Genomic DNA, 23782 nt, shown 5'->3' on the forward strand with positions numbered 1-23782 from the left:
TCTCGTGGTCTCGTTGGCTCTTCGGCTTCGCCTGGGTCTCCACTTCCATCGGCTACATCTCAGTCTGTCGCCCTTCTGGGTCTCCACCATGGCTCATCCCTCCCTCGACTGCCGTGGGACTTGGCGGTAATCTGGGTTCCAACATGTCTCCTTCTGCTCTCGTCTCCTCCCACCGTCATCGACGCCCTGGTCCCTCCCGTTATCATCTCCTCCTGTGTTATATCCTCTGCCAGCCCCTAGTCCCCCTCCCTCCTCAGTAGGACATTCTGTTATGGCGTGAGGACTAATGTCATGATTTTGGACTCCTGTATGGACTTCCTGGTTTCTTTAGTTCCTGTTTCCCCACCGTTTAGTTTTGGTATCCTTGGTTACTCATTGTGTATTTGCTTGTTCCTTTAGTTACGCATGGTTTTCACCTGTCTGTCATTATGTTCACCTGTTATGTTCAGTTCAGTTGTTGGTTCTCGTACATGATTTAATGTGTGGTTTATTCTACTGTGTACTCCATGTTGTTTACACAATACTCACTACAGTTGTCAGATGAGGTAAGTTAATAAAATCATTTTAAAGCAGATCAATATTTCATGTCCATTTATTTATGTATTTAAGTAGTTATGATCCAATACCCTGATGCAAAATGGAGCAAACATAATTACTTAAATTTTGACCTTGTTTTCTCATACAAAGCTTGTGTTCAGAAGACCTGGAATAGTGGCCATATTATTTTTTCTTTTGGTCCTTTTTGGAGTTTGGCAGCATTAATAATCATTCACTATTTTTGAATGGAAATAGAAGCTAGTTTTTAGAGAAGTTGTTTTATAATAGCTTTTTGGAACATCTGATAGTAGGCAGGCATTCTTGCTTTACAGCAACGTGTCTTAATGTGTCATTTGTGCATTTTTGTGCAAATGCTTTGTCCTACAGTTAGTGAATAATGAGGTTTTTTTTCTCCTTTTAAAAATGTATCAACATTTTGGACATAATGTACTGTGTGCAATGCAAATTGTGGACTGACAAGAACACTCACCAAACAGAAATCCATTTTTGCTTTAATAAAAAACAATATCATTTGAAAATAAATATGTTTAATAGTTATACTAAAAACACAAAAGGATGTTAATATTTAACAGCACCAATAAATATATTACTGTGAAAATATACTGAAAACGTGGCTGTACATGGAAAACAAACAAAGAAAAAAAAAACATTTCTGGCACTTTCACACAAAGAGAATGTTTAGTGTTCTCGTCTGCAGGTCTCGTATCTCCACCAAACTGATCGCTGATACAAAAATGTTGAAATAAACAAAAAAAAAAGGCGCTTTCAGGAATGTTGAAGTGTTTGTCTCTCTTTTCATTTGTCTTTCGTTCTATAAAAGCCGTCCACAGTTTTTCAGATTGATGACAATGTTGATAGGAAACAAAGCAAAACAATATCAACAATAACACTGCATATAAATAGATCAAATTAAATACACAGAATACTGAACATATTCTAACATTATAAATTAGATGAGGTGAACTACATAAAGGGATATTATATATGTATATACAGATATTGTGTTGGTAATGAACAGTTCCTAAAGTTGTGTGCAATATTCTCTTTGGAAAACGTTATGAACCTTAAATATTTGAGTTAGCTTTTACTACGGCTGTGAACTGAATGATTCCATTCATTGGTAAAAGTTTTGTCACATTTACCCTTTTTTATATGTATTTATATATTTTATTCCCATATATACTGTACATACATGTAATATCCCTTTAGTATTATCACACCAAGTCCTATAGGATGTTAGTCAGCACAGGTGTCTTTTTGACTAAGACTTCACCCCAGTAAGAGTGACATCACAGAAATAGATAGTTCCGCATTCGTATCCCGTGCCTGGACCCACTGCTCCGGACAGTCTGGAGAGAGTCTTTACTATGTCACTTCCTCTCCTTTGATTGACAGTCTGTAACTGTTCATATAAAGGGGTGGAGGTTATCGTTTGCACCTCTCAGTGAAGTCTTGGACATTCGATCCGTGTCTTTACATGTGAATCCACAGCCGGATGATCCAGTGAAGGATTACCTCACGGTGTTCTGTCCAATCACAGGCCCAGGTGCAGCGACACTGCAAGTTACCCCATTCACACGCCAAGCAGCGTCTTCGTTTACTTGTTTGTAGTAATTCAGGTGATAGCAGCGACACACATTGTCATTTAATATATATTCTATATATTCATATATTATTATCTTAAAAAATATACATTAGGATGATATCTCCTGCCCTCATTTCATTCATGTCTTTCGTCCAGGGTAGTGTTTGCAGTTCGTCCAGGGAATGCATCCTCGGGTTTAAAAAGTGCTGTGCTGTAAAAACAAATTCCTTCATTCAGTGTTCTGCCCAGCCGCTCATCATCTTGGTTTTTCACATCTGGAAGAGAACAGTGGATTGGTTAGAGATCTGCACAGGGGAAGCTATGCCAATGTATGTCAAGGATAGCCTGTCACTTCACCAACGCAAAAGCCCACAACCAGTCAGAGCCAAGCCTGTACACCTACTTTACTTTGTTCACAATATAATGAATACTGCATGAGCATGACAAATGGCCTTATGAAATAATATACTTTAAAAGGAAACACTTAAGTGCGAAATGTAATGTTTTCGAACACTTAATCCACACATCAAAATTAGCGTACTTCTTTAAAGCACAACAAAAGATTATCAAAACTATCTTTAATACTTTTAATTTTGACATTACTACAAAGTGCACTTGTTAGTCGACTCTCTTTAAGTGCACTTAAGTGGCCTTTTATTTCATTAATATTATACTATCTGCAAGTAAATGCATCGCTGGCAGTCTGATCATTGTATTGTGTGACACTGTGTTTCGTTGCATACCGTGACTACGTATGGTAGTATGGGATTATGTCGTTATGTAAAAATGTTCAGAGGTTAGACTTTAAAATTTGGTTTGGGTGGAACGACCACAGGATCAAAGTATGCTGTGATCTCCACTAAATATAACAATAAAATGTGGACAACATACAGAATGCCAGCAAAGGCCTCAGAAGATCACACAGTTCAAATTAGTGGGGCAGTTGATGAGAAGCAAACAGCATGGACACGATCATATTCACATATACTGTATAATTCAACATGATCTCATATTATGCATCTGAAACTTGGAAGAGCTAATGGCATAATTTTGCACATGATGGCAAAATCAATAACGCCAACTTAAGTTCTGACTCATTATGAACATAAAATGGCAATAACTGACATGATAGAATGAATCAATGAGAGCAGGATGTGTGAATTGCACTTTACAAACACACACACATATGCGCCATCCCTGCCTGTTTACTCAAAAACACAAAGTCATATTGCTTGTTGACAGAATATCTTGTTAATGTCAGCGAATTCAGTCCATTAATCATTTCTATGCTCAACGCCAAGTGTTGTTGACACCGGAAAACATGATGTCGTTATTAGTGCGAGGCAGTAATGCACTAGATTCTGACATCAAAGGTTGAATTTCACAGCAATAAACCACATATACACACACACGCACACACGCACGCTACGTCACCCTAAACATGCACATATAAGAGGGAAAATGCAACAAGCGCTACAAGCATGCAAAGAGACAGAGCTTCAGATGGGACTGGATGAGAAGATGCATGTTGCACGTCGTGACAGTTCATAAACAAACCTGCAAGTTCTTTCGTTTAACTCAAGTTGTCTGGACTTGCATTGCAATTGTGTGAATTTGCAGGAGCATTTACAGGTGAGGGGGTCCTGCACATACAAGCGCTTTCTTCTCTCTGAGCAAGGCTCACAGTGGCTGCAAGGGAAGCAGAAAGGAGAGACAGAGACATCTAAGCACTAGTGATCTGGGCACAGCGCTGGAGTGACGCACACACACACACTCATGCGCCTCGCCATCACACACAACCTCCACCGGATCAGACTGCATGAACTTTTAAAAGTGTGTTTTTTATTTGTTTGTTTGACTTTTGCTTAGTTTTAAAGATGGTAAGCATTAGTGGCAGAAGGAAAGCTGAGATTGTGTGTGAATCCATCCATTCATCCATCCATCCATCACACATGAGACATGGTGAGTAGTGGCAACATTGAATTCAGCTAGGAACAGTTATTGGACGGACACAGACAGCTGCATTCTCATACACACTCTCACATATACACAACTGAAAGCAGTATGACGTAAAAGCAATGTTTGCAAAAATGGCTTGGTCAACTGTAGACACTTGCCACGATTTTGAATCATTTCTAAAATGGTTTCATGCACAAACACATTATCTAAAATTGATTACATTTAATGAACAGTGCACCAACACCTACACTATAAAACCCCTCCAGTTTTTCTAAAATTATATTGTGGTTTGGTTCAAATTATACATTTTGTTGTAATATTAATTAAATATTTATTTTCCCAAAAACATCCATTCAAAGTCAATTTAATGATAAAGACCATACCATACTTAATTAATATATTTTCTTCAAACATAAGCTAAAATTGTACAAAATGTAGGTCAATATAATAATTTTCAGGCTTTTCGCAACTTAATTTCACAATAAAAAAAGTCAAATTAGCTGTATGATCATATTTTCCACTTAAGATAAAACTAAACTGTTCATCAGTGTTTTATTTAGCTTACTTACTATAAATAAAAACAACTGTAAAATCCTTAATATTTATTGTGATGTCTTTTCATATTGTGCATCATATTTTGTGTTATTAAAACCCCCAATAAAAGACACAATAATTGCAGCAGTCAGTAAAGCACATCAACACTCAGTTGTGAAGTGAAAATGCTATGTAAACAAATATTTATTTTTTTATTTGTTCTATGAGTGTTACTTGTTTAAACTGAACAAAATAGGTTTTAGTTCACCCAAAAGAATGACATTTCTGTCATTAATTACTCTCCCTCATGTCCTTCCAAACCCTTGAGTCTTTCGTTCATCTTCAGAACACAAATGATGATCGGAGAGATTTCTGTTCCTCCATTGACAGTCTACGCAACTACCACTTTGGCGCTTCAAAAAGAGATAAAGAGATCGTAAAACTAAACAATAAGAATTGAGTGGTTTAGACCAAATTTTCTCATAAAGTTATGATAGTAGAGTAGAGATTTTGACAGGAAAGCGTGGTGTGGAGAGGGAGGGGAGCGGGAACTGCAATGGACTTCGAGCTGGGAATTAAACTCAGGTCGCCGGAGGTGCAGTTGCACTATATGTCGGAATATTTTCTGAAGACACTTAATCGCTTTATATGATGAACAGATTTGATTTAGGCATAAATGCACATATAAGATCTGGTGAATGGAAGCTAAAACATGCTTGCTTGACGTGCATGAACCAATGAGGTTCATTCTCGTGTTACGCAACGCTTTTGAGCTTCAGCAAGAACCAATGAGGTTCATTCTCGTGTTACGCAGCACGTTTGAGCTTCAGCAAGAACCAATGAGGTTCATTCTCGTGTTACGCAGCACGTTTGAGCTTCAGCAAGAACCAATGAGGTTCATTCTCGTGTTACGCAGCACGTTTGAGCTTCAGCAAGAACCAATGGGGTTCATTCTCGTGTTACGCAGCACGTTTGAGCTTCAGCAAGAACCAATGAGGTTCATTCACGTGTTACGCAGCACGTTTGAGCTTCAGCAAGAACCAATGAGGTTCATTCTCGTGTTACGCAGCACGTTTGAGCTTCAGCAAGAACCAATGAGGTTCATTCTCGTGTTACGCAGCACGTTTGAGCTTCTACAAGAACCAATGAGGTTCATTCTCGTGTTACGCAACGCTTTTGAGCTTCAGCAAGAACCAATGAGGTTCATTCTCGTGTTACGCAACGCTTTTGAGCTTCAGCAAGAACCAATGGGGTTCATTCTCGTGTTACGCAACGCATTTGAGCTTCAGCAAGAACCAATGAGGTTCATTCTCGCGTTACGCAGCAGGTTTGAGCTTCAGCAAGAACCAATGAGGTTCATTCTCATGTTACGCAACGCTTTTGAGCTTCAGCAAGAACCAATGAGGTTCATTCTCGTGTTACGCAGCACGTTTGAGCTTCAGCAAGAACCAATGAGGTTCATTCTCATGTTACGCAACGCTTTTGAGCTTCAGCAAGAACCAATGAGGTTCATTCTCGTGTTACGCAGCACGTTTGAGCTTCAGCAAGAACCAATGAGGTTAATTCTCGTGTTACGCAACGCGTTTGAGCTTCAGCAAGAACCAATGAGGTTTGTTCTCGTGCTTCAAGCAGGTTCGGTTGAGCTTCTGTTTATGTTTGCTGATCAATGTTTATTTGTGAATAAACGCCTAAATTTGATTCAATTAATATGAATTAGTTTTACGATCTCTATTTGTGGTGGTTGCAAACTGTCAATGGAGGGACAGAAAACTCTCAGATTTCATTCATCATCAACGAAAGTCTTGCGGATTTGGAACAACATGAGGGTGTGTAATTAATGACAGAATTTTCATTTGGGTGAACTAACCCTTGAACTTGTTTCAGTGCAGACAAGAGCCCATCTCCAAGAGATTCAAGCTTCTGTTGTCAGAAACATCAATGGGGCTGGAATACAGGTGAGGATCACATGAGCGTGGCGTCATCCCAGCTGTGGCAGCACATTAGTATGATAATGACAGAGACAGCCATGCAACCACTGTTTATTTACCTTTGGTTGCTTTCCTCTTTGCGGGCCTTGGGCCAACAGTGTGAATATGAGTACAAATAAATGCAGACTGAGTGAGATTACAAAGTGCAAACAAACTGCCCTGAAATAAAGCCAATGACTGAGAGCAAAATACTGCTTGAGCGCAGGTGAGCCGAGGCGTTGAGATCGCCCGTATCTCCCTCTCTCGCTCTCTTTCGGCTTCTAACCCTCCCCACTCTGGGTTTTCTGCAAAAAAGGAAAATAACGCAAGAATAGGACATCTAAATTAAGTTTTAAATGTAAGATCTCTCAGCACTAAGGATGTCAAAAGTACAGGTACACCGGTAACAAATTTATACTAAAAAAAGTCTTTTTAATGTTAAATAGATTTTTTTTAATGTTTACTCACACTAACGTTCAAATTTAGATTTTTTTTTTTTTTTTTTTTAAGAAATTAATAATTTTAGTCAGCACAGATTCATTAAATTTATAAAAAAGTGACAGTAAAGAGACAATTATAATGTTACAAACTGTCACAACTGTTTTCAACATTGATAATAATCAGACATGTTTCTTGAGCAGCAAATCCGGATATTAGAATAATTTCTGAAGGATCATCATGTGACACTGAAGACTGGAGTAATGATGCTTAAAATTCTGCTTTTGATTGTAAATTACATTTGAAATTACAATACAAAACAGTTCTTTTAAATTGAGATAATATTTCACAATATTATTTTTTTCTGTATTTGTAATCAAATAAATACAGCCTTGGTGAGCAGAAAAGTCTTCTTTCAAAAACCTAAAATTTTACAGTCCCGAAACTTTTGAACGGTAGTGTAAAGGCTATACAGTATGCCACTGTTTTGAACCTAATTTGTATATTTATATTAACATTTTAAATAAAGTAGTATATATATTCATTATTGGTTTTTGCTGTGGTTTCAGAATTGATGCTATCAATCATGAAACTGGACTGGTGTAAGTATTGACTACTGAATGTTGCTATTGTGACAACCGTAATCACTACCAATTAAAGTGAGAAGCAGCGTGTCAAAGACAGCCCTCATGAGGAATCAACGACAGACGCTATAGTCCATATAAGCAGCTGATCAGTTTGAGCCGTAGCATGTGTGTGTGTGTGTGTGTGTGTGTTTGAGGAGCTTAGAGGTAAGGATTGAAGTGCAAGTAGCTGAACTTGAGCTTGTGAATCAGAACCCAGAGTCGCTGGACTCCCCGCCCCCCCGCTTGCCTACGTGCTGAGAGACAGCGTCAGCGTTTAGCCCCATGACGAACGGATTTCATTTAGCCTTCTCAGCTAACCTGATCCATCTCTGTACGCTCACATTAACCTAGCAAGGTGCAGAAATGCACAAAGCCGCCGCACATCCAATTAAGCGGGGTGCGTTCCCTGACCCGAAACCTACCGCAGTCGGACACTTGAAGCGTGAATGCCATTCCATTAGACACAAAATATCAGAGCAAAATCAAATGCAAATCAAGAGTTTTTATCAACACTACCTTTACTTTCTGAGGCATTTTTAAATGACACTTGACATTTTAAACGGAAATTTAGCCGAATAATGACACAGTCTTCTGCTTTATGGCTGAACTGAAGCGGTTTCATAATGATGTTTACCCTGTTGCCTTAAAATTATTAAGTAAATAAACGTAATGCTTAATTTAACAAAAATAAGTTATGTGACTTGAGAATTCCCTATTACTTGATTTGTTTGATTAACCATGAAGTTTATTTACTTAATAATTTTAAGGCAACGGGTTTACTCATTTTTTTAAGTTAAGTCAACTGATCACTTTTTATAGTTTTTATAGTCACTACTTTCCTGTTTATTATTATGAAGCTGCTTTGAAGGTAACTTGACTAAATAAATTTGACATTGTATGTTGTGAATATTGTTGGCTGATTGACAAATTACTTTTGTTCTTCTTTTGTAAGTTTCTTTGGATCAAAGCATCTGCTAAATGCATGTAAATGTGTTGCTTGGGTTAAAAAAAGCTTTCTTTTGCAATATTTTTCCCTAAAATGACTTCCATTTGATTTAATATTTCTGTTATGTAACACAATGGACTGGCTTATGTGGCTTCAGATACGTTTGGGGTCTCAAACACAATAGTACTAAATGAGGTTTGTGAAACAGCTCACAGTAACCAACAATAGCCTCAGTCTCAGGATCACCTACTAATTAAAAGGCTAAAAATAAAAGTGGGTTAACGGCAGACACTTGCTACTATGATTAGTATGTGGAAGCAGGCAAGGGTCAGCCGTGAGCAACTGTGGTGTGAGAGCAAGCGGGTGGTCTTCACAGCCACCGTCCTACAGCTGCCATAAAGAGCAAAACCTCACCCCAAAAGAAAAACTGAAACCATCCCGTAAAAGAGTCTGTTATCAGGACTCAGGTCAGAGGTCTGAAGAGATATATGCGGAGCAAATTAGGCTTTTACTATGGGCTGTAAAACGCTCAGAGCGGCCTGAAGGACACATGTCGAGCTCCACACTCAACTCTTATGAAACGGATTGTTCTCGCTCTAAAATTAGATTAACGTTTTAAGGCATATTATAGGGGAATAATTATCTATTGTGGTCACATTCCTGTTCCCAAAATCAATCAACCAATCGTGGCTTTATTTTACAACACTTAGTTCACATTTCGCATCTTTTAAGTTATTTTACGTTATTTCACGTTTACAATAGAGAGCGGCGCGCTCGTTTTATCCAGGCACGTCTACGCCGCAGAGTGATGAAAAACTCCCAACTTTTCCGAATGCCGCACTGCAGGTCATGTGACAAGAACCAACCAATCAGCTTCACCCTTTCTGTAACAACATGATGGAGGAACAGCTGATCATAGCTGTACAGAGATACCCAGAGCTGTACGATTTGTCAATCGGCTATTAGTATTTTCTGTGCCAGAAAGGAGGAGAAAGCATTGTGAAAGGTCCCTTAATATTCAGCAATATTACTGATTTAATGCACCGATCTATGAGAACAAAACTTGAACTGAATTTAGATGAATAACGACACTGTTGTCTTCTGTTTTGTAGCTGAATCAGTTTTGACACTGTTGTTGAACTGACTTGAGCTGAATAATGACACTTTAGTCTTTTTAGCACTGCTTTACAGCAGAATATGAATTTGTCTCACTCATATTTGAAGTTTGCCTTATTAATTATGTGACTCTCCTGTGTATTACTGAGAAGCTGCTTTGAAACTTGCATTTAAATAGGCAAATACTTAATTGGATCATTATTGCAGTGATTATTGTGTTTCTATGTTATATGTTTGGCAACAGTTCTTCTAACCCTAACTGATGGAGTGTGTAGCTTTTGATTTCTTAAACCACCATGTAAGAAGACACATCATGACCATATTACAGGATGACAAAGTCCAGATTCATCAGGCTTCAATTGTGAAAGAATGGTTGTGAATCATTTTCACACATGAATCGTCTCTCTGAGTCCAGACCTTACGTTCACTGAAAGTCTTTGTGATGTGCTGGAGGAGACTTTACAGAGCGCTGGACTCTTGCATCGTCAACACAAGATCTTGACCAAACATTGATGCACCTCTTGATGGAAATAAATGTAGTAATGATATTTAAGTACATAATGATCCAATCATAGACTCTTAAGTATTAGCCTATTTAAATCCAAACTGTTTTTTTGTTTTTTTTGCCGCAATCTTATTTGTAGCTGAATACATATTACCAAAAAAATATTTCAGAAACAAACATACAAATGGCGGGAGATTTTGTAGAAATTTGTGAATGGTGGGCACTGCTATTCCACGAGGATCTGCAAAGCTTCCTGATGGCACAGATACAGCGTGGGTATCCTAATGCAATTACTTTTTATTTTTTTCAGTTTTTCTTTGTGAGACAGGCTGCCATGTTCAGCAGATGGCAATCATTAAATTATTAATAGTTATCTGCCAGAATTGAGATTGCTATAAAAAGATGTCTAGCACACATAAAAGGAAAAGCAGGTTTTGTTTAGGGTGTTGTGTCATCATGAAGTCCTGTTGAAAGCAGCGAGTCTCGAGTTTGTCCTGAGGATTAGGAGGGATTCGGCTGTTGTACCATTCAGTGGAAGTTGATTTCACTGTTTGGGTGTGAGAACAGTCGAGAGTTTCACTTTATTCGTTTTGTTGTGGGGAAACAGGGTTGAGGGTGTGTCAAGGCGTGCTGTGGGAGTCACGACGAGCTGTGCTTGTAGGGATTTTACACACTGAATATGTGTAAAATAAGTCAATATATTGAATGTTCACAATATACGAAAGTAAAAAGCAATTAAGCATCATGAGTGCACAGTCTGTGTATATCTAAAGTCTTAATGACATGCTTTTAAATCCACCGTTCATGTGGCAATTATTACACGCTCACAATTATGTCTGTTAATTACATATTTGTAATTTTTAATATATATTCATTCATTTCTTTATAATACAAAGCAGAGGGTGTGCTAATGGTTTAGAGTAGACAATGTTATTTTAGTATCATTGATATACCATTATAGTTTGTGTTAATGTTTTGAAATTTGAAATGTAGGATTTTTTTTTTTAGATTTTCTGTTTTCATTTTCAATTTTTATTTTATTTATTTATTTATACTTTTAAGATTTGGTTAATTTATTTTTAGTTATTTTAGTAAACAAAATAAATAAATATTGCCTTAACTGATAATTATCTGAAATAAAATAAGCTTGATTTTTTATATACAGTATACGTTTATATATAATTTTTTTTTATATACATATTTGTTTTATGGTTTTAGATTTAGTTTTAGTTAACTCCTTATCAAGCGCCCCCCTTTTTTTGAATATACATGAAAATGCACATTCCGAACCTAAATGGTTGTAATTCAAGAATGCTTTGGAGTATAGATGTAAGATTGGTCTTGTTTTTAAGAAGACATTTGGCAGATTTTTGTAGAAGAGAAATAAATTAAGAAAGTTAAACAGAAAAAAAGTTATAGAAGTTTGAGTTTATGAAAATGTACAACGTTAAAAATTTAATTATTCATATTTTATATAAAATATATATTTTCAAAACCTGGAGGACTCTAAAAATGCAAAAAAAATCAAAGGCAAAAATCTGAACAAGTTGTGTTTAAAATTTTAGGTTGATATCTCAAAAAATAAGCTTTCAGTGAGATTTTGTTTGGGCGCAGTACCAAAATTTTTCACTAGTTGACATTACTGCCCATATAAGGGCGCCTCCATTTCCATATGTTGTTTGAGGGATCTGAACCATTATTTTTACAATTTTCATACAATTTATGAAGTAGAAATCCTATTCAGAAGTAGTGTTGGAAGTTTGGCAGATTTTTAAATGAATTCAACCTCTAAGAAACACAAAAAGAACACATATGTGCATTATAGCTCGCTGCCACGAATGGTGAATCACAAATGGTAAATCTATAATTTTTTTATTTATATTTAAAACATTTTCAGACCTTTTTTTCTAAAACAATTGAATGGATGCTATCTTTTGAACTCTTGGCATGAAAACAAACTGAGGTTTCTACCATTCTTTCATGATTTTTCATGTTCATCACTATTTCAAAATAAAGGTCTGAACACGCCTTAGGAGTATGAAAATATTCTTGTTGCAAATTAATAAATTACGGCTCCTCTGTAATGTATTTTAAAAATCAGTCACCACAAATGAAAACTAGAGATTTTAAGCTTTCAAATGACATATAGTTTGTCAAGATTGGTTTAGGTTTAGTATAGGATATTACTGTTTAAAATATATAATGGCCGCGGGCCCGCCGGCGGGCCGGCGCCAATATAAAGGGTTAACAATGATAACCTTTGGTCTGCCTGTAAAGTTTTAAGGATATTCTGAGCTTCAGAGGATTGATGGCACTGCAGAAGTGGCCACGCCACGTATGAACACTTTTTGTTTTAAAAACGGTGGCAAGATGACTTTGAAACGCTGTGAGCTGGAATTCCTGGAACTTTATATTAGGAATAATTACATATTAGTGAAAATAAAGTAAACTCTGAGTGCGGTGTGTTTACAAAGTGAACTGCACTGGCGCTGTGGACATCTGAGTTCATTTAGTGTTAGCATACAAGGCAAAGTTCCTGTGAACCACCGTAAAATCACTGATAGAACAATAGGCAAATGGGATGCAGCATTCATGGCGATGCAAGCAGCATGAATCTGGCAATGATGGATATATGCACACCCACATCATCTCAGCTGTCCAGGACAGTCTCTCCACTCACATACAGACAGCAAAGACTGCTAAAGCTGCACTTACTCTGAGTCATTCACATAATATAAACTCCGATTCACTGACTAGTCACATTTTTTGACTAGTCACGACTAGTTCCTACTGGAATACATTGCTAAAACTACCTTATGCTCTCAATTTAGTTGGTCAAAACCAGACGAACAGCTAGAGATGTACTGCATCTTCAACACTTGAGCTTTACTGCTAATAGCCTGGCTGCTAAGTGTTAGCCGTTAGCACAGTGTCCAGCTGGCTGCTTCTCATCGCCAGTCGATCAACACAGTCATTGCAGTTGCTATCTGTGTATTTAGAAATGCCCTGCACCATCTACATGTAAAACCATCCACACAATCTTAACTGTTTCAGAAACATCTGTTGAAATCACCCATAACTGTGACATAGAAAAATAATAATAATGATAATAAACAGACTTACTTTTCTTTCTTTGCTTTGACTTCTGCCTTTGGCCTAAAAACAGACAGATGCAACAGAGGTTTAATTCACATTTTATGGTTTAAAGGAATAGTTTGCTAAAAAATAAAATTCAGTCACTATTTACTCATCCTTGATCTGTGCTGTTATGTTTTCTGTGGAACACACATTTTAGAAGAATCTTTGATTACAATCTATTTCCAAATAAATATAAAAAAGTCCCATTATATGTCGCAACAGGTTTGATGCCAATGACATTTGGACACAAGACACTTGAGAACTTCGATGTAATTGATGCCCAATATGGCATCACCTTTAGTTATAAAACTCCAGCATAGGGACTTAGTGCTCCAGTCAACTTTTAGTCATTTTTTGGTCATGTTTTCATGTTCCCACAGAAAAGAAACAACAGCACAGCGAACAATAAGTCAGTAAACTTTGATAATAATTTCTATTTTAGAAAGAACTGTTCCTTTACATACCTGCATTCACACTTGGTGTGTTCTGTGAAACTCATTTGAAAATTATGCTGCGATACACGTTGTTTGACTCGTAGTACCTAGACGAATATACAAAAACAGTGCATTAGGCACTTAGTGTGTGAACATTCGTGCATTACATACAATGTGACTGAAATGTATTATGTTTCAATGAGAAAACTCAGGGCTCATGAGGTAGAATACAGCTTGAAATATTCAAGTTAACAGGAATTTTATTTTTTTATTTTTTACACTGTCGAATAAATAGCAAGGCCAGGCCTCGACCGTGGCCAAGAGCAACTTCAACCACATAAACGGGGCGTAAACACAGTGTGCAGTGGTAAACAACATAGCTGACATGCCAGTTAACACCACCTCACTGTCCCATGTTGGGAGAGTATGATTTCATAGGAAGCAGGGTGAAGGATTGCACACACTGGATTGAACCAGTCTCTCACCTCCATGGTGACGTTGCGGGTCTCTGTAGGGACACACTCGAGCGCTTCGTCGTTGCAGCAGCCGGCACAGCGCATGAGAACCACACAGGACGGGATGTATGTGTGCTCGATCTCGTCGGGATACTCCTGAATGATGTCTACCAGCAGCTCTCGCGTCTTGCACGCACTCTTCTTATACACATCCAAGAAGGGAATCACTACAGAGCAAGCAAAGCCAAAGTGTTCAGTCACTATCATTCACATTTCTTTTGTCAAATTAAAGGGATAGTTCACACAAAAAGGAAAGTTATCTCATTATGTACTTACCTTTATATCATTCTGAAACCTGTATGCTGTTATTTTGTCTGTGAAACACAAAAAGAGGATTTTTGAAGAATCTTGAGGCTCTTTTCTATTTAATGACGGTATTTTAAGTTCGCAACCACCATGACTGAGTCTGTTCCTCACACAAACCTATTGTACAACTTCAGAAGACTTGACCCTTGTGAAAAAGAAGATCCCTTAATTGCACTGGATGTGGTGTTCTTCAAATCTTAAAAGTATAATAATATTATTGACATAAAAGGATAAGTGTACTTTATGACTGTTTAATTAAGTACACTTTTAAAGGTTTTTAAATGAATTGATTATGTTTTAATAACCATTTGGCATGCTTTGTACACTTAATTTGATGTTTTGACTAACATACAGAAGCACAAGTAAAGTTTCTGGATAATAGTTATTTGTTATTACAATTAAAGTTAATATATTTTAAATGTACTAAATTGCAACTTCATCAGTACAAATGTGCAATTACATATTTAAATACAAGACATACACGGTTATTTTCGTTTACCATAAATCCTTGTCAGTATTCGGCAGTACACTTTTACCATATTTCAAAGACAATAGTTATGAATAATGAAATTACATATAAATATGTACCTTTTATGTGGATCACAAAAACACTCTAATGCAGCTAATTGCATTTAATATAAATTGAAATGATGATACATTTATTTAATTGTAACATTACATTCAGTTTGCACTTAAGTATATTCTTTTAAGTATATTTTATCCGTAATAAGTCCCCTTTTTAAAAGCATGCTAAAGTGCACTTCTTTTTCACAAGGGGAAATATAGCACATAAGTCATTTTATTTGTGTTTTTCAGTCCTTTTTATAGCCAACAGTCATGGTAAATATGAAAAGAGTAACCTGAAGATTCTTCCCCTTTTGTGTTCCACCTTCAAAATAACAAAATGCAGGTTTGGAACGACATATGAAACCACTACAACCATTAAAGTCAGATGCATTGCCCCACACCTTCACACAGACCTGCTCTGCTCATTGGAGACTTTACTTTCCCAAGTGGGCACACATGTCACATATGTTGAGGCACACACACACACACACACACCAGCACATGTGCCCCACTTGCACGGCCACCCTACTCCAGCCCAATCTGTGCACCTCTCTGAGCTGGCTTCCCATCATTCATTCTGACCCCAGCGCCTCATGACCCGCAGACTGCTAGGGAAAAGCATGACCTCAGGCAGTGTGGCGCCAGGCTTTACTGCAGACACCTGACCTCTAATAGAAGCCCACCCTGCGTGAGCGCTCCATGCCACCCATGAATGCAAGAAACCAAACACAACTGTATTTATGATGCTGATTACGTTAATAATTGCTAGAAATTTGTTGGTGGTACTGTACGAGCCACATTTCACCTATTGCCCCTATCATGACACTTCTTCATTTATGGCTATGATGTTTGTATCACATGTCTCTATTTAGCAAAGTGCAAAGTCGCACGTGGTCAGTTTTGATTTAGTATCTCTTGACCAATGTAATGTAAGGTAATGTCTCTGTTTACAAACTGATTGAATATGTCCATTTAATGCTAAGCAAAGTCATAGGAGATCTACAGTAAGTTGTGGGAAAGTGATTATGAATGGAAGCAGATGGGGAATGATGTAAAAATAACAATACACGTTCCCTCAGAAACGTAATAGGGACACTATACAAACAACCAGGTCCACTGCAAACAAATAATTGTGACCTTGAGGACAAATCAAGGGTAAATCATGCAGCGTTTTTTGTTAATAAACAAACACAGCCATGGTCAATGACTCCACACAAGGTTGCTTGCGGGTAGAATAATTATTCACTTTGACGATCCTCAGCACAATCTAATGAGGGTGGGAAATATGTCCTAATCCTGTGTCCAAGCAAATATTTATGCAAGTTCAGTCTCAGTGTGATCTTAAATTGTTAGAGGAGAAAGAGTGTTGCGTAACAGAGGAGAACCACAAACATACAGTATTTGAAGGCCTATGGCTATGATCTGCCTCTCAAGCCTCAGAACTGGGATAAAACCATTTGTGGTTTAAATTTTGTCATTACATATACGTCCTCCAGGTGGTGCTACACCCTTAGCCCGATTTCAAATACATTTTTCATATCATACATGCTTCACATCAACATATGTACACTGCACATTTAAAGGGACTTACCATCATTTTTGCTCTTTCCCCCTTCTTTGGGTATGTGGGCAGCCTATCAGGACAGAGAAGTGACAGTTATAAGTGATAGATCGCACAGAACAAGATATAATCTGACCTATTTTAGTACGCCACTGAAACAAACCAATAGTAATGCTTGGGAAACTCTCAAAAAGGAACATTTCCTTTGAGTTTTGCATAACCAAAAGCACTTTAATTACGCTATGCATGGTCAGAATCTAGACGAATTAGTTGCTTATTATATTAGTGAGGAGTTTGCAGTGGTTCTCCACCTTTTGGCCTCCCATTGGTCAAGAAAATAATCAAAGGCACCGCCATTTAGACTAAGATATTTCCTCTGGAACTGCTGCAATGATGACAAAGCTGCTTGTTTTCCAGCTTTTAATTAACACAAACTTACAGTCTCAATAGATAATAAACAGCAGTTCATTTCCAATTCCATTATTTTGTATAGTCTACTGTGTGTTTTACAGTGGCATCGATCTCTGCTGAGGGGACAAATTAAAAGCAAGAAATATGATGTCAGTTTCTGTGCAATGTCAGAAACAAATCTGTAAAAAAATCTAACTTTTTGGGGTAGGCTACAACAGCTTGTCAGTGGCTTCACCCACCAATACCCTTCAGTATTGGTATTGATATGTTATGCATTACCAAGCCTTAAAGAACACAAATTAGTAGGCTACCTCAGGTGTACAACCAATGTAATGCACAAACATAACCACACTAGACCCTTTTCAGAATTTTTATTAAGTTGGATTAAGTTAGACTCATTTCAAATAATTTTAAGTCATTGAGGTCCCATTGAAAAAAAATTTGAGCCCCTTCTTAGTGGGTCCTGGACCCTTGAGAACCACAGGGGCTTTCGGGATCTAGGAAGGGAGTTTGAATGCTTTCTACTTTTAGAAGGTTGAGTCTTTTAAAATCGTTTTAAAGTGAATAACATCTTCTTTCATCTTAGTAAGTGAGTCAACTTGTCACTCAGACAGCCAATGATTCTCCTACTACAATTCAGAGTCAGACTGTTCTATTTTCCCGCCTACAGATTCGTCTCGCTCGCTCACGATCGGTCGCTGGTTGGTCGCGTGACTGCAGGTGGTGGACTGGCGCAACAGCTCTCGGTGTTGCGTGAGAATCTCTCCGGTTTGCCTCACAGACCATCTGCTTTATATCTAAGCATACATTTGTCATACTCTGCATCAAACATTTGGACAACTAATCAACATATAAACAAACTAACAACGGTAATTTACCTCATAAAAATGTTCCACGACATCAAACATAGGCTACGTGCACTGCCGAATCACTATTCAAGTAAATGAATTAATAAGGCGGGAGACAAAGAAACGAAGGAGCTCAGGTAATATCTTGTCATTATTCTCGACAAGAGAGCAGTTGGTTACATTATTTAAAGTCTTAAGGTATCGCGAGCACTGCATAAAGCCAATGTTTTGACTGAATTCATACGAATAAGACATTACATTCAAATAGATTAGACAAGAACCGAAAAGGATAACAATTTAACCTCCCGTGTGCGTTACAGCACGTAGGCTAATATAGGCCTATGTAATGTCTCACATTCTGCTTTAACTGGATATTTGAATTTATTAAGCAAAGTACCTATTTGCCTTAACTGAGATTAAATCCCTGTACCTCTGAGGACAGGAACAAGACGGGCTGCCACATTGTTGATACATAGGCTATTCCTGACATGACAGATATTCGTTTGGAGAAACTAACTTTTAAGCAGGACATTCCACGTGAAACTTCGGGTAACCTAGTGTATAAAGGGTGTAATGGCACTGGGCAGATGCATTCAGTCCTCGTGCGTGTAATCTGACCACACATTAATAAAAAACAAATGGTTTAATCCCTCTATATTATCTCTCATTCCAAACCCACCAAATTGCATAGCCCTTACCTTTACAGCAGACAGATGAAGGAGAGCTGCAAAAAATAATTGTATCGAATAAACAACAAAGTTCATGATTGTAATTCCAGTGGTGTGTTGCGATGAGCGTCACTGAACAGTCTTTGGCTCTCAAAAATATTAAAAGCGAAGCTGTGGAATATGAATGAACCGTGTGATATCGTGGGTCAAAATAACAATTCCATTCTGTCCTTGATCAGGACCGAAGCACCTGCGTCGAATCCGCTAAAATTAACTTATTGAACGTCCCCGCTCCTCCAGAGAATATAATAATATAAATAATAAGAGTAAAATAAGAGAATAACAAAAGAAATTGGGGGAAATCCACACTATATTGGTCCTCCGCGTATTTCGCTTTTAAAATCCACTGTATCACGGGAAGTCGACTTTTAATGAATCTAAATCCAAAACGTCAGATGCAAAACAAAACAAACAAAAGTTTTGTATACTTCCAAGCGCAACCTCCACTCTGCACGCGCGACTAGGACCAGAGAACGGCTTCTGCGCGTATGATTATCATCAAGAGCAAGTCATTACATGTGCCGGTATAAAGTGATCCAATAATGGCAATCCCTGGTTCAAGTGCAGCACACGTTTCCGTCTTTCCTCGTCTTATTTCCGCAATTGTTTTGGCTTTTCTTGTTTCATATCGGTGTGGATGTTATCTTGTCTTGACACTGCGCTCGCTCTGTCTTTCACACTTCTGCTGCTCATGCTGCAGATCTTGAGAGTATCGGCTCACAGGGCATGAGCGCTGATTGGCCAGGCTCAGGCTACGTACATTATGATGCTCCAATGCGAAGGGCTTGACTCACTTTTTATGAAGGTGGGAATGGGAAATATACGTATAATGCCCTTGGTGTGGGTTATTCATCTTAATATAGTGCAAAAATAGGTTTGATTTTTACGAAAGCATTTCAGTTGTATTAAATTCTCAGAATGTCCTATATTTCCTCATACATCTTCCAATTCGTTTTGTACAGGCTTGAATCACTAAAAGGAAGGCTGTGACTCTCCATGATTGTTGATGCATGTTAACCATAGCTAGTCTATCTTTAGGTGGCAACTTTATGGAAATTAAGTCATAACACTTTACAATAAGGTCCCATCGGTTAAAGGGATAGATCACCCACCCATAAAATAAAAAGAACTTCAATAAAAAAAATAAAAAAAAATTTGTTCCAAACCTGTATGAATTTCTTTCTTACACAAAATAATATATTTTGAAGAATGTCGGTAGTTTAATGCAGTAACTAACAATTAACATTGTTTCAAGAACATTAGTTTCAAAACTTGTTTTAAAGGACTATTCTGGTGATGTAGAATTTAACTGGTTAATGCAGAGGTTACGCAAACCATTAGTTAACTGTGAAGGCAGTACACTGGAAACCATGTGATAAACTATACCACAATAATATTTACAGTCTTCTTACATTACAGGTTCACATATGCATTGTGAATGATGCCTACTTTATACGATCTTATAAATACCTGTGTAAACATGACAATGTGTTTTGTTTTCACAGGTGTGCCAGTCACTCATGTCTTCAGCGGTCACAGATACCTGTCCTTGGCAGTCCTGTCATATTTCGAAACCTGCAAGAAGAAGAAAAAACCTATCCTGGAGTACATGGATGAATGAAAATTTGAGCTGATGTTTACTCCCTTGTGGCGGGCAGTAGGAAGTGGCAGAGGGTAATACTAGGGCTTCCAAGTTCCCATGAGTACAAGCTGCTGAGAAAATCTAATTCAGCCAACTGGAAGACTCAAGGATGGCGCCCCAGTAGAAAGATAGGAGATTTAGACGTGGTTTCATTTCCCTTCGAAATCACCCTGACCTCTTTCTCACACACACACACACACACACACACACACACACACACACACACACACACACACACACACACACACACACACACACACACACACACACACACACACACACACACACACACACACACACAAAACTCATTCCCCATGTTCCCCGACACAGAGATGGGTCACGGCCTTCTCTCCCACGGCGCTCCAAGTCAGGCACTTTACTCTGTTACTATGGTTGCCAGCCACTTAAAGTCTCCTTTTCTTTATGTTCTGCCCTTATCCTCGCTAACTTGATCCTCAAGTGATAAGTGTAATAGGGCGGGTAAAATGTTTCTCGCTGTGGAACTTTTTGGGGCTGCAAAATCTGTTAAAATGGTCAAACATGCACTCGTGCTTTGGCACAGTAACAGTAGGTATTCATTAATAAATGTCATCCTGGAGAAAAACAGATTTCATTTAATAAATTAGCTTTTAGTAAAACTTTAATAAGCATGTTTGGGGACTTCGACTGAGTATCTAAAAAGTGATCCAACAGACAAATACAGCCGCAGTGAGGCAAAATCATGTTTCCGAATGCTTCCAGTGAGATCTTTGGTTGAACTCCTTTGACATTTTTAATTTTTCTAGTAGATAAGAAAAAGAGTTTGTGTTTATATAAAGTAATTAAATGAATTCATTTATTTGAGCAGAACATGTACTTATTCTGGTTTTACCCATAGAGGGCACTGTGTAGACACTGCTTAACATGCTGATAATAGCATATTAAAAGCAACTATGAAATGTTCTGTCTAAATATTTATTTTTGCCTACAGATTGTTTGGTAACACTTTGTTTTAGTGTCCTTGTTACACATGTTACATGTAGTTACTGTAGTAATTACTATAAATGATGCATAATTACATTACCCTAAACCAAACCCTAACCCTAGTAAGTATATGTAGTTAATTATTATTGCTCAGTTCTTACATGTATAATTACACTTATACAGACACCTTAAAGTAAAGTGTAACAGTATGTTTAATGGCTCTGTAACACTATATCTGTGCAGTAGAATCCATGAATCGACACAAATATCATTATGTATTCAGATGAATGATATAAAACACACTATACAAAAAATATAACCAAAAAGACACACTGGTTTGGATATTTATTTTGGTTGTTATACAAATGGATTAAATAGGAGAACATGCAGAGTAAAAAGCAGATGGCAGCAGCATCTATTATTGCATCTTTATTTAATTTGCACAGTAAGGGCTAGACATATGTTCATCGTTATTTAAACTCGGTTGGAACGAGAAACGAAAGTGTACAGAATCCTTTTAAAGTTACACCAGATAAGTTTGGATTAAGGTTGCGTCTTTGACTGGGTAATTCTAGGACAATAATCTTCCTGTCCTTAAACCACAGTTTACTTTGGTGGTGTGATTTTGAACCTTGGCATCTTGAAACCAAAATTTGGACATCTAAAAAAAAGTCCTTTTCTTTCTGTTCCATCTGAACACCTTTTGACTTGACATTTGAGTTGCTTTGAATGTTCTTTTTTTTTTTTTTTTTACAGACATTTCACAGTCTGGATCTTTAGAATGCGTTTCATATTGATGTCACATATGACACGATTTTTGCCCTAAAAGTCCTGTTGCATTTAAATGGATGAATGAAAGTGAAGATTCTGTCATGAATTACTCACCCGTAAGTCGTTCTAAACCCGTAAGAATTTTGTTCATATTCGTAACGCAAATAAATATATTTTTGATGAAATTGGGAGATTTCTGTCCCTCAATTTACAGTCTACGCAACTACCACTTTATTGCTTTAAAAAGTTAATAAAGAGATCGTAAAACTAATCCGTATAAATTGAGTTGTTTAGTTCCAATTTTCTGAAGAGACACAATCGCTTTATGTGATGAACAGATTAAAATTAGGCTTTTATTCACATATAAACATGCATCAACTCACACATCAGTTGTGGTAAATTGAAGCTCAAACATGTTCACTTGACATGCGAGAACCAATGAGGATCATTCTCGTGTTACGCAACGCGTTTGAGCTTCAGCAAGAACCAATGAGGATCATTCTTGTGTTACGCAGCACATTTGAGCTTCAGCAAGAACCAATGAGGATCATTCTTGTGTTACGCAGCACGTTTGAGCTTCAGCAAGAACCAATGAGGTTCATTCTTGTGTTACGCAGCACGTTTGAGCTTCAGCAAGAACCAATGAGGTTCATTCTCGTGTTACGCAGCACGTTTGAGCTTCAGCAAGAACCAATGAGGATCATTCTTGTGTTACGCAGCACGTTTGAGCTTCAGCAAGAACCAATGAGGATCATTCTTGTGTTACGCAGCACGTTTGAGCTTCAGCAAGAACCAATGAGGATCATTCTTGTGTTACGCAGCACGTTTGAGCTTCAGCAAGAACCAATGAGGTTCATTCTTGTGTTACGCAGCACGTTTGAGCTTCAGCAAGAACCAATGAGGTTCATTCTCGTGTTACGCAGCACGTTTGAGCTTCAGCAAGAACCAATGAGGTTCATTCTTGTGTTACGCAGCACGTTTGAGCTTCAGCAAGAACCAATGAGGTTCATTCTCGTGTTACGCAGCACGTTTGAGCTTCTGCAAGAACCAATGAGGTTCATTCTCGTGTTACGCAGCACGTTTGAGCTTCAGCAAGAACCAATGAGGTCCATTCTCGTGTTACGCAGCACGTTTGAGCTTCAGCAAGAACCAATGATGTTCATTCTCGTGTTACGCAGCACGTTTGAGCTTCAGCAAGAACCAATGAGGTTTGTTCTTGTGCGTCAAGCAGGTTCGGTTGAGCTTCTGTTTATGTTCTCTGATCAATGTTTAAATAAAAGCCTAAATTAAATCTGTTCATCATGTAAATCTATCGTCTTTTACGATCTCTTTATGAACTTTATGAAGCGTCAAAGTGGTGGTTGCAAAGTAGTTTTGAAAGCATGGTTTCTCCAAAAAGTATATTATTTACTGTCTACTGCCAAAAAATGTAATACTCAGAAATTTTAACATGATTTTATTCTGAACATTTCTTCTTCAAATTACCCCAGCTGGTCACAGTCACGTTATGTAACTTTAAGAGTCAACTACTTTGATGTGTCAACTGTAAAGTGACTGCTGTCTGAGAAAACTATAACTATAACCAGAGCCCTTTAATCGTTTTGTGGAGATTATTTTTTTTGATCCTCTGAAATCAGCCAACACTGCCCCCAGAATATGCAATA

General features: G+C 37.7%; 1 protein-coding gene across 3 annotated transcripts; it reads right to left on the reverse strand.

Moving 5' to 3' along the window:
- Positions 1–1037: 1037 nt before the first annotated feature.
- On the reverse strand, positions 1038–19453 carry vegfaa (vascular endothelial growth factor Aa). Of its 3 annotated transcripts, none has more exons than XM_079625072.1 (7): positions 18713–19453; positions 16786–16828; positions 14292–14488; positions 13837–13913; positions 13358–13390; positions 3701–3832; positions 1038–2418 (listed from the first exon to the last, which is right to left on the reverse strand). In XM_079625072.1, exons 1-7 carry the CDS (start codon positions 18776–18778, stop codon positions 2400–2402), a joined length of 567 nt encoding a protein of 188 aa, XP_079481198.1. In that variant the 5' UTR covers positions 18779–19453; the 3' UTR covers positions 1038–2399. The 3 variants fall into 3 exon arrangements, 2 of the variants coding, with proteins under 2 accessions (XP_079481198.1, XP_079481199.1); XR_013799231.1 differs by lacking the exon at positions 1038–2418 and adding an exon at positions 6684–6908; XM_079625073.1 differs by lacking the exon at positions 3701–3832.
- Positions 19454–23782: the final 4329 nt, after the last annotated feature.

Source organism: Phoxinus phoxinus, assembly GCF_949152265.1.
Source record: "Phoxinus phoxinus genome assembly, chromosome: 10".
Classification (NCBI taxonomy): Eukaryota; Metazoa; Chordata; class Actinopteri; order Cypriniformes; family Leuciscidae; genus Phoxinus; species Phoxinus phoxinus.

Excerpts from the sequence above, each read along its gene's own strand:
- vegfaa (XM_079625072.1), bottom strand. The coding sequence starts at position 18,778 with ATGAACTTTGTTGTTTATTCGATACAATTATTTTTTGCAGCTCTCCTT. Across the intron at positions 13,391-13,836 it reads CACACCAAGTGTGAATGCAG|GCCAAAGGCAGAAGTCAAAG; the intron begins GTATGTAAAGGA and ends GTCTGTTTTTAG. Across the intron at positions 3,833-13,357 it reads GTCAAAGCAAAGAAAGAAAA|CCACTGTGAGCCTTGCTCAG; the intron begins GTAAGTCTGTTT and ends CTTCCCTTGCAG.